The following is a 12,341-nucleotide window of genomic DNA, read 5'->3' as shown; positions in this document are numbered from 1 at the left end:
AATAACTTGCCACATGTGTTCGGCATACCAAGACGACGTGTCTTGTGCAAGACCCGTGTCCCTATTTCTTAGGTCAAGGTCACACTTAGAGTTTATTCACAATGGAATGCTGCATATAACGACAGAGAGTATAGGTTGTCGTGTCTGGGCTGTAACTTTCCCTTGTATGGACAGATTATAAAATAACTTGCCACATGTGTTTGACATACCAAGACGACGTGTCGGGTGCAAGACCCGTGTCCCTACCTCTTAGGTCAAGGTCACACTTAGTGTTTATTCACAATGGAATGCTGCATATAAGGACATAGAGTATAGGTTGTCGTGTCCAGGCTGTAACTTTCCCTTGTATGGACAGAATTTAGAATAACTTGCCACATGTGTTCGACATACCAAGACGACGTGTCGCGTGCAAAAACCATGTCCCTACCTCTAAGGTCAAGGTCACACTTAGGTGTTTAAGCACAATGGAGTGCTGCATATAAGTATACAGTGTATTGGTTGTTATGTCTGGGCTGTAACTTTTTCTTGTATGGACATATTTTAAAATAAATTGCCACATGTGTTCGACATACCGAGACGAGGTGTCACGTGCAAGACCCATGTCCCTACCTCTAAGGCGAAAGATACACTTAGTGTTTATTCACAATGGAATGCTGAATATAAGGACATAAGAATGTAGGTTGTCAAGTATGTGTGGTATTTTTTATGTTCAGAGGCAATTTAAAATAACTTACCATATGCATTTGTTTGATCTTTAACTTTTCATGTACTGACCTTGTTCATAGGTCAATGTCACATTCGGGGGCATTCGTCACATACTGTGACAGCTCTTGTTTTAATCTCTTGTTAAAAGGTTGTCCTGTAAGCCTCGGAAATAGTAAAACAAAATATATTTTAGGTTACAATTATGTCCTGTTCATCATTTTTTATTTTGTTTATTTCATGTTTTTTATACATTAATAAACTATTTAATAAAAGTGTCAATTTTGTTCTAAAGTTTAGGATTGTTAATGAACTTATAAATGAAATTTGTTTTAAGGTTTGTTTTGTTCATCGGTCACTTTTCAATGAGGATTTTGATAAGTTGTTTCAAGGGAATTCTGATCAGTTATATTTTCTTTTCAGAACCAGATTGGTTGTTTGATTCTGCAGAAATGATTTAATTAGTTGCATGCTTTTCAAGGCATTATCTGATTGGTTGATTTTGTTTGCAGGAGGAGGAGCTACAGGAGAAGAGGGCGGAGTTTGAGAGAAGGAAGGCTGAGATTGACAAGTCCATGAGGAACCTAGAGAACCAGGTGGGTGAAGCAAAATAGGATAATACAAGATTTAATAAGTCCACATGGACAAGGAACACATCAATGGTTTTCAATAGAAAAGAAATTAAAAAATGGCGTTTTTTTATATTTCCACTTTTCAAAGGAACATTATTTATCAAGAGGCATAATGAATGCCTGTAAAATTAGTTTGTGACTTTGGACAGTATTTGATTTTGTTGTTAATACAACTGGAATTTGTTTATTAACTTATCATGATGATCCATCTTTCTAGGAGCGGAAACTAGAAGAGAAGAGAAAACGATTGAGAGAAGACCGGGATAAATTTGAAGGGGAACAAGATGTAAGAGCACAATATTACTTTGTGGAATCATTGTATTAATATTTCAAATAGAGATCCAACAAAAAAATCAGAGTTGATAACTAAGGTTTTGAAGAAGATAGTGATGTTACACATTTGTACAGGAAAATAAGAAGGACTTCATTGTTTGATTCAAACAATGTTATTAAATTAAATCATTGATGTTCTGTTGAAGATTTGTTGCTTAATTATTTTCTTGTATTTTCATACAACCTTTACAGGAGGCATTTGCAAACAGAACAGTCAAACTGAGTGCAAATGAGCTGGAACGAATGAAGTCGGAGCGTAAACAGCTGAATGAGGAACTCCGCACTGAGAACGAGGCACTAGAAAATATCAAGGCTGAGAGGCGAACCTTGGAGGCGGAGCTTCTCAAAATGAAACTAAACAGGGATACAGCAACTAAAAAACTCAGGTGTGTACTTTGGAAGTGTTATCATTTGAGTTTGCTTATCATTTTGCATGTACTTGAGAAACAATCATGGAATAAGGTAATATTTTATGTACAAAACATTCATGGCCTAAGGAAAGTTGGTTCTTTGTACTTAAACCTCATTTTAAGGTTTTAACTTTGGTTTTAGGAAAGCTTTTTCCACAGTTGCATTTTAGTATTTGGTGGGAAATTGGTTTTATAAGTTTTCAACCAGAGTTGAAGCAGAATAACAGCTGTGATAAAACATCTCCATAAATTTTTTAATTCTAATATATATATTATTAATTCTAATATAGTTCAAAAGTATTAATCAGAAATCAGGATATGTACCTGACTTTTTCAGGGACATACATGAGCGAGTGGGTCGTAAAGACAAGGAACTGGAGGGAATCCAGCAGAAGCTGATAGATGCCGTTGAAGAGGAGAAGACAATCGCAGAGGAGCGCCTTAGAAGTGCTACAGAGAGGAAACCTGTGATGACAAATGGACGGGGACGGGATGATATACAGAGTGACGAGGATGATACCAGACAAGGTAACGCTTCTGGGGGCATTTTCAAATAAGGGATATGTCGTACCTTCAATAATCTTAAATCTGTATTGGTGCAAGTTGCAATACACTGTTTTGTTTTTGTGTCCTCAAATTGGTGTTCATTTGAATATTGGCTTTAGTTCAATTCACTGAAATATGTAGCAAAATAACGAAAATATAACACAAAGATAATTTCAATTCATGATTTAAATCTTTATTGAAATTACCCCCTATTCTTGATCGTAGAATTGTGGTTGAAATTAGCACAAACCTACGGGTTAAATGCTTTCTAGTATGGCGCAAATTCCTAATTCCACATGGTGGGGCTTGTTTAATGCTAATGACTTGTATAAGAATTGACAGGATGATGAATCAAGTGCCGAGGATGATATTAGACAAGGTTCACTTGTCCTTGATTTCTTCTGTTGTATACCAAATTTTGAGTGTAGGATAGCTGAATTTCTTTTTTTTCCTTTTCCATTTCCATTACATTCCAAGTACAGTAAGCAGTATGGTCTTCAAAAAGAATGCAAATGACATATTCTTTCTTGAGTCAGGTGAAAATTTGTTTATACAAGGAAACAGTTTGCTTTTCCATACACTCAATTTCAAAGAGATTGTTTCCACTTGAACCTTTTGCAACTACATTATACATTTTCTACATTTTAGATTTGTTGAGACATAAAAGGCGTGCAAGAGTTAAACACCGACCTGTGGAGGACGAGGTAACTACATATATATAATAATCTACCTCTACATTGGCAGTGATCATGGTTTTCCTATTTTACTGGGCTAATTGAGTAATGTCCATTTGCATGATTGCCATAAGTTAATACAACTATTTGATAATCATATAACATCCATAAAAACACTTATTATGTCTCCCCCTCTCTGGGGGAGACATATTGTTTTTGCCCTGTCCGGTAGTCCGTCAGTCCGTCCGTACGTCACACTTCGTTTCCGATCGATAACTGGAAAACCGCATGACCTAAGATCACCAAACTTGGTAGGGAGGTTGGTCGTGAGGTGTAGAGGATCCCTATTGTTTTTGGGGTCACTAGGTCAAAGGTCAAGGTCGCGGCGACCCCCAATATAAAAAACATTTCTGCTCAAAATCTTGAGAACGGTTTGACCTAGGTTCACCAAACTTGGTAGGGAGGTTGGTCATGAGGTGTAGAAGATCCCTATTGTTTTTGGGGTCACTAGGTCAAAGGTCAAGGTCGCGGCGACCCCCAATGTAAAAAGCATTTCCGCTCAATATCTTGAGAATGGTTTGACCTAGGTTCACCAAACTTGGTAGGGAGGTTGATCATGAGGTTTAGAAAACTCCTATATTTTGGGGGGTCACAAGGTCAAAGGTCAACGTCGCTGTGACCTCTAATGTAAAAAAATATTTCCGTGCAATATCAGGAGAATGCTTTGATCTAGGTTCACCAAACTTTGAAGTGAGGTTGGTCATGATGTCTAGATGATCCCAATTGTTTTGGGGGTAACAAGGTCAATAGTCAAGGTCGTGGTGACCTTCCATGTAAAAATCATTTGCGTGTAATATCTTTATGTCTCCCCCATTCATGGGGAGACATATTGTTTTTGCCCTGTCCGTCAGTCAGTCCATCAGTCTGTCAGTCAGTCAGTCAGTACGTCACACTTCGTTTCCGCCCAATAACTATAGAACTCTTAGACCCAGGAACTTCATACTTGGTATGCTAGTTGGTCATGACTAGTAGATGACCCCTATTGAATTTGGGGTCACTAGGTCAAAGATCAGGGTCAACGTGACCTTGAGGTGAAGAAACGGTTTCCACTCAATAACTAAAGATCCTTTGGGTCCAGGAACTTCATACTTGGTATGCTAGTTGTTCATGACTATTAGATGACTCCTATTGATTTTGAGATCAAAAGGTCAAAGGTCAAAGTTACCTTCAGGTAAAAAATGTTATGTTGGCAGTGACCTTAAGCTTAAAAATGGTTTCTGCTCAATAACTAAAGAAAGCTTGTACCCAGGAACTTCATAGTTGTTCATGACTAGTAGATGACTCCTATTGATTTTGAGATCAGTAGGTCAATGGTCAAGGTCACCGTGACCTTGAGGTGAAGAAACTGTTTCCGCTCAATAACTAGAGAACGCTTGCAACCAGGAATTTCATACTTGGTATGCTAGTTGGTCATGACTAGAAGATGACCCATATTGATTTTGAGATCACTAGGTCAAAGGTCAAGGTTGCCATGACCTTGAAGTGAAGAAAAAGTTTCCGCTCAATAACTAAAGATCCTTTGGTTTCAGGAACTTCATACTTGGTAAGCTAGTTGTTCATGACTAGAAGATGACCCCTATTGATTTTCAGATCAAAAGGTCAAAGGTCAAGGTTACCTTCAGGTAAAAAATGATACGTTGGCGGTGACCTTAAGCTTAAAAATGGTTTCTGCTCAATAACTTAAGAACGCTTGTACCCAGGAACTTCATTCTTGGTACGCTAGTCGGTCATGACTAGTAGATGACCCCTATTGATTTTGAGATCAGTAGGTCAAAGGTCAAGGTTGCCATGACCTTGAGTTGAAGAAATGGTTACCGCTCAGTAACTAAAGAACACTTGCACCCAAGAACTTAATACTTGGTATGCAAGTTGGTTATGTAGATGATCCCTATTGATGTTGTGATCAGTAGGTAAAAGGTCATGGTCACGATGACTGTGAGCTGAAAAATGGTTTCCGATCAATAATTGAATAACGCTTGCGCCCAGGAACTTCATACAATGCAAACTTCGTTTACATTTTCCATGATTAATCAACAACACTTTCTTCTCTTCACTATTTAATATAATCGAATAAACCAAACTTCACTGTTGGTTTGTCTCCAGTCCAAAGTTACAAATTTCATGTCCATCATTTATTTTTTCTCAGCTACGACCACACAATAGGGGAGACAAGCGCTTTTTCAAAAAAGCAATCTCTAGTTATTTTACCATTTTAATGTATACTGTTTATAAAGTGCCAAATATGATTTTTGACTTGTTAAATTCCTATATTTTTAACATGCTTTATATTAAAGCTGCACTCTCAGAGATTAAGTGTTTTAACAACTTTTTTATTTTTTGTCTTGGAACGAGCCAATTTTTGCGAAAATCCATGGAAACCAGTTATATAAGACTGCTGACAAAAATTAGATCGCACTGTTTTATACTTAAGTTGTTTTTTTTTGTAATTTAAAGTGTGCTTTGTATTTTAAAGAACTCTTTTTATTTTAAACTGTGCATTGTATTTTAATGTGTGCTTTGTTTTCAGGATGGCTCAGCGTCAGAGAGGAATATGTGGAATGAGCTACTATCAGATGACAGCATGGATGATATACTGCCTCCCAAACATGGGTAGGTTTGCTGTATTGATACATTTTTCCAAAGCATAAAATGACCCAAAGTATAATTGAGACTGTACATTCATAGAAGTGGTTCATGCTACACAATATGTCGAATATAATACATTGATTTTTGATATGACTTGCATGTTTCAATATTTAGATATTTAAGAATTGATATTTCTGAGCAGTTAGAATATCTATTTTATAAGTAAAAGCTTTATTGGTTTGTTAAGGCAATGTTTATTTGATTTTGCAAGTAAAATGTTCAATTTATTTACTGAAGCTCTCTCCTTTTTTACCGAAATGCTTGGTTGTACAATATTTTGTTGTAGGCTCGTTGGCCCCTAATGTTTAAACTTACGAAATTTGAGTTTGAGTTAAGTTGTGTTGCCTGTTTCAGAGGACTCTATGAACAAGTGTCCAAGGAGCGAAACGCCATATCAGCTTCAAAAGACTTCCTGAGAAAACAGCGCAAGTCACTCAAACGTCGCCAGGCAGCTTTGCAAGCAGCAAAACAGGAATTGTTGAAAGATATTCTCAGACAAAAACAAGGGGTAGGAATTTATTAATAAGCTTGTCAGTTTTTCTGAAAACATGGTGGAGGCATTGTCAGCTTGATGTTATTGCCATTTTTATCATCGATAATGGCGTCATTGTTGTCATCAGCTGGCAGAAACAGGGATTATTTTATAAAGATACTAACTTGAAGTTAGGTTGACAGAGCGCATGTCTTTATTAAGTCCTATAACTCCCTTAAAAATATTTGTTGAGATACTATCTTTAACCAAAAGAGAAATAGACAAGGTTTGGCTTCCTGTGGTGGAGCTCTTGTTTAAATTTATTGTGAAATTCACATGCTTTGACGTTAAGAATACTGAGCTTGTTTTGTTACCATGTTTAGTATTATAATGTAGTGTCAAATAAAGTGTTATTATGTTTTAAATTTTTAATTTAACCGTCATGTATATGTTGGTCTATATCATCCTTCATCTTTGAAGATGTGGCATGAGTTTTTGATGTTTATTCTTTAGTTGTCGGTATAATTGTTTAACAAATAGCCATAAAGATTGTCGCTTAGTTGACAAACAGTGTTAAAACTTGAGCGGTCAATATGAAGCAAAATCTGTATACTAATTGGCCATAAATTCAAAACTGTTTAAAATCGTTGGGAAATTAGTGCATATGGTACCAGTGACAATATTTGCATTTGCAAGGCCACTTACAATTGCTGCAACAAATGGCCAAATGCTGCTATCCACTTAGGGTGCTTCTGTTAATAATTCTTTTATTTCAGACCCTGTCCCCTGAAAGTGCCCATGTATTGGACGACGTCAAACAGAACCTGGAGAAGGAAGCGATGGAGCTTGACCGTATTGCAACCCAGATGAACGCTGGTAACAGGCTTGTCAAGGAGAAAGAGCGATACCTTAATAGGCTGAAGAACAGGGCCTCAAATGATGTAAGTTTTCATTCAATATTTGCAAGTATTTGAATTATTAGTGGTGCCTTAGGGAATTAGACAAAGGTTTGGTACCCACATGCTTTTTTAAGTAAAATTTCATATAAATATAAGTTGGTGTTAAACCAAATGCAAGGTTTTCCCTAGGGATTTTCAGTTGGGGCTGCTAGTACTCTAATGACTGCCAAAGTAGGGGTCTCTTGAAATGTTATGGGGTCCCAATGCAAAGGTTTATACTCAAAGTTTAGTTAAGGGGTTCAAGGGATGAACAGCAAGTTGAAAATGGGGGTCCCTAACACGAAAATTGCATCATTGTCCCAGGTTTTAGGTTAGACAGGCTCAAGAGCCTGATGTAGGTCTACTGGATATTGTTCAGGTTTTCCAAAGCAGACTGAATGGGCACCGTGATTACTGCTATATCTGTATGTAAGTGTGTTAGTTTCAAAAGTTGTTATGGTGAATGTTAAGCAAAGAGCTCATGATGTCACTTTTAGAATGAATTTTAGAATCTTTGTTTCTAGAAGAAAACAATTGGGACATTGTAGCCATTTTGTCATCTGTGTTGTCATAGTGCAAAAACTTTAAAATTGGCCTTAATTCAAAAACTGTTAAAGATATTTATGTGAAACTTGGTACATATGTTGCAAGAGACCAGCAAGGTCCTAAACTCTGGCTTAATTAGCTAATGAGTTATGCCCCATGTTTGACTAAAACAAAGTACCATGCATTGGTGCTCATTTAACCACACTCTTGTTAGTTGTCACAGAGTCATATAGTTGGCCCACCTTGTGTTCCAAGTAAACTTAAACATGTGCATGTTAAATAAAATAAGTAAAATGTCATCACCTGTCAATTATTGTAACTTATGCATGTCAAACATAAATTCCTGGTATTCATCCATTATAAAGAGTTTTTCTTACTAAACTTTTTACACTCGCACCAGTACATGACTGTGAACTATGATGAAATGTAGGAATGTGATATATATTGTAATGTCAGGAAATGATACAAGTCACAAAATATGATATATTGGATCCATTTTCACCAGTTCTTATTGGAAGCATCTGTGTAAATTCAGCAGATATATCAGTGACTCAATTTTCACAGATTAAAGAATGAAAATAAAAAATATCAGTGCTGTTTATGGGTTTCATAAAAAAATATGGTCATTAAGAAGGGTTTTATTATTTTTTACTTTAATGAAAGATGAGTATTTAAAAGCGTGATTTAGATTCGATTTGATATTATATCTTCTTATTGAATACTTTTTACTATGTTACTTAACCTGGAACTTGAATTACATTCACACAATAGATTAGGCTTGTTAATACTTCATTTGAAAAATAGATATATGTTTATTTAAAATTTATAATGAGTTATAACGTTAATTTAACCACTAATGTAATACTGATGTTTATATACCCATATTAAAGAGGGAGGTGGTGGGGGTCATGCGATTTGCTTCTTGTATGTCCATCTGCATGTCTGTCCAGAAATACTAGAAATGTTCTATGTTCTCCTAGTTTTCCCATTGGATTCCATTCAGTCTGACCATAGTTATGGCCCTTTACTTTGTTAAAAATGAGAATAACCTAGTTGGTTGCATAATTATTTCTGGAAGTATTTTCTTTACACTCATGAAACCTTGTGTATATGATACATGTATGGTCAAGCAAGGAAAGGTGTACATCTGGGGTTTGGTTTGACATTTTATGCCCTCTATTCACTTTTATAATGAAACTCTATAGGTTCATTCTATATCATTCTTTGGCACCTGGGTGCTTTCTTGTTCTGTAGTTATTCTATTGAAAGATGGCTTAGGTAATAGCGTCTATTTCATTGCTACAGTATAACAGCAAATGGAAGTTCATTTTAGTTCCGGCACACAGCAGCCAAGATACCAAACTACTTGTTAACCATTTATCTGTATATCATTGATCTGACACAGGCCTGAAAAGCCCTTGTCTATTTTACAAATTTTACAAGTTTGACTCAGAAATGAACCGTAGTTTACATAGGCAGCGAAACATCCTAAACTACTTACCATATATTTGTAATATAATGTAATAATGTCTCATACCTAAATAGCCAAATGTTTAACTCCAAGCCATATAGTTGATGCTTTTTGTGTTAACCCAAAGCATGGTAGACACATAGGGATAACTTTGTAGGTAGACAATATCCACAGTGTGGGGTCCTCACTTTCATATCAAATTGATAGAACTTTGGAATGACTTGCTTTAGAAAACTTGGCGTGAACATTTATCATGTTCGTAGTTGACCCCCCTAAGCTTTTGATTTTGAAGTCAGTACTTCTAAAGTCAAGATCGTAATGACCTTTGCATTCACAACAGGCGTGTAGATTTGATTTGAGGAAATATTCTTGTGTTACAAAAAGATATTGACTGAGAGCCACTGTCTTTATTACAGTACAACAGTGACTCAGACCTGGACTGGAGCCCATTTGAGCACAACTACAAGCCAGCGAAGATACCAAACCTTGATCTGAGTGATGATGAGGCCAGTAGCGGGATCAGTAGCACAGATAATAGCCTCGATAACGTCCTTCAAGGTGCGTTGGAGAGATTAAGATTCATCAAAATAATTTTTGATGTGAGCTTCTTAATAATGGCCACAGTTCTGAGTTCTAGTCTAATGGAAATTACTTCAGTGGAAATTACTCAAATATTTCTGGCTTCTCTGATGCTCATATATTATTTCCCCATTCATTACAAAATTAAGAAGAAAAACGATAAAAGGACTTACTTACCCACACCTAAAAATGGGGTTGGGGAAATACCAAACAAAGTATTAATTAACTGTGGCCCTAAAGTGCAATCCATTCATTATTAAGGGTAAAAGCAAAACGGGTTCGATTCCCGGCCTTGGCGCATGTGAGTTTGGTAAGTGTTCACCAAGCCAGACAAGTGGATTTTCTTCGGGTACTCGGGTTTCCCCACAACACTAGACCATAATGTTGCGTAACATCGTGCCAACGAGAGTGACTTAGTATAAGCTATCATAGCTTTCTTCACAATCGTTGTAAAATACTAAAAGCAAAACATTTCCAAGTTACATTAAACATAAAAGCTTAATGAGTCACTATTGCTCAGCTTCACATTCACTATATCACCAATTTTTTCAACATTACGATCACTACTTCACCTATTATTTTTCCTCACATAAAGTCACTACTTCACCTCATTCTCAGCATAACAGTCACCATTTCACCTATTTTTCAACATAACAGTCACTATTTCACCAATTTCTCAACATAACAGTCACCATTTCAGCTATAGCTCAGCATAACAGACACCTTTTCACCAATTTTTCAACATAACAGTCACTATATTACCTATTTCTTGACATAACAGTTATAATTTTACCTTTTTCTCAATATAACAGTCACTATTTCAGCTATAGCTCAGCATAACAGACACCTTTTCACCAATTTTTCAACATAACACTCACTATATTACCTATTTCTCGACATAACAGCCACTATTTCACCTACTTCTCAGCAAAACAGAGACCTTTTCACCTTTTTCTCAGCATAGCAGTCACCATTTCACCTATTTTTCAGCATAGCACTCACCATTTCACCTATTTTTTTAACAAAACAGTTACTATTTCACTTATTTTTCAGCATTACACAAGCAGATCGAGCCATCTCAAGGTGCCATGGTGTCTGCCCAGTCCACTGGACGTGTCCCCCCTATGGATGGCAGAAATGGACTGGACCAAAATGATCCACTGGCTAAGTCCCTGTTGAGAATCAATATGGAACTGTCCAGAGTGATACAACACATGGGGAGTAACAGTGCCTCCAGTACCCCTGTACCACCTGTATCAAATACTAACGGTAAGGCAAAACAGAGTAAAAATGTGGTTTGTGTGAATGTGCCCAGACAATATGGCAACTGTTTTTCTGAGCGGAAAGGATATTAAGACACAACTTTTCTAATTAATACTATCCTGACCTTTGTACCCTATACTTATGGCAATGAAATCAGAAACAAATAATAAATTTGACCTAATATGGATTTGGTTGTGTATAAGAATATATCAGAAATCACACAAACCAGTTATGTTTCTCAAAACCTTATATATTATAAGGAAGTGAAGTCCAGGTCATACCTGTTTAGATGGCACATCACTAAGCAGCAAAACCTGACATTGACTTAGTAAGGGTGTTACCTATTCAGGATATTATCTATTCAGGCTGTTTCCTATTCAGGGTATTATCTATTCAGGATATTACCTATTCAGGGTATTATCTATTCAGGGTGTTACCTATTCAGGGTGTTATTCATTCAGGCTGTTACCTATTCGGGGTATTATCTATTCAGGGTGTTACTTATTCGGGGCATTATCTATTCAGATTGTTACCTATTCAGGGTATTATATATTCAGGGTGTTACATATTTAGGGTATAATCTATTGAGGGTTTTACCTATTCAAAGTGAATGTATATATATATATGCATTTGGCTACGGACATGTTAATGTTTATGCCTAATAAAAGTTCTGTTATCTATTCAGACTGTTATCTTTTCAGGCTGTTATTTTATCAGGGTGATACCTTTTCAGGGTTTTATATATTCAGGCTGTTACCTATTCAGGGTATTATCTATTCAGGGTGTTACATATTCAGGGTGTTATTAATTAAGGCTGTTACTTATTCAGGGTGTAATATATTCAGGCTGTTACCTATTCAGGGTATTATCTATTCAGGGTGTTACATATTCAGGGTGTTATTTATTAAGGCTGTTACCTATTCAGGGTGTAATATATTCAGGCTGTTACCTATTCAGGGTATTATATATTCAGGGTGTTACCTATTCAGGGTGTTATTTATTCAGACTGTAACCTATTCAGGGTGTTATTTATTCAGACTGTAACCTATTCAGGGTGTTATTATTCAGG

General features: G+C 36.3%; 1 protein-coding gene across 5 annotated transcripts in view; it reads left to right on the top strand.

Annotated features, from left to right (window-relative positions):
• The window catches only part of LOC128234611 (centrosomal protein of 164 kDa-like), a 50,795-nt gene that overhangs the window by 24,313 nt on the left and 14,141 nt on the right, over nucleotides 1-12,341 (top strand). For all 5 annotated transcript variants that reach the window (XM_052948949.1, XM_052948950.1, XM_052948952.1 and 2 more), the window contains 10 exons: nucleotides 1,215-1,298; nucleotides 1,552-1,620; nucleotides 1,860-2,053; nucleotides 2,415-2,605; nucleotides 3,272-3,327; nucleotides 5,885-5,967; nucleotides 6,358-6,511; nucleotides 7,252-7,416; nucleotides 9,847-9,988; nucleotides 11,063-11,278. In XM_052948949.1, coding sequence (XP_052804909.1) covers nucleotides 1,215-1,298; nucleotides 1,552-1,620; nucleotides 1,860-2,053; nucleotides 2,415-2,605; nucleotides 3,272-3,327; nucleotides 5,885-5,967; nucleotides 6,358-6,511; nucleotides 7,252-7,416; nucleotides 9,847-9,988; nucleotides 11,063-11,278 — 1,354 coding nt within the window. The remainder of the gene's footprint in view (nucleotides 1-1,214; nucleotides 1,299-1,551; nucleotides 1,621-1,859; nucleotides 2,054-2,414; nucleotides 2,606-3,271; nucleotides 3,328-5,884; nucleotides 5,968-6,357; nucleotides 6,512-7,251; nucleotides 7,417-9,846; nucleotides 9,989-11,062; nucleotides 11,279-12,341) is intronic.

This window comes from Mya arenaria, chromosome 5, assembly GCF_026914265.1.
Source record: "Mya arenaria isolate MELC-2E11 chromosome 5, ASM2691426v1".
NCBI classification, from domain to species: Eukaryota; Metazoa; Mollusca; class Bivalvia; order Myida; family Myidae; genus Mya; species Mya arenaria.
Note: the sequence above shows the minus strand (reverse complement) of the source record. Positions and strands in the feature narration are given on the sequence as shown.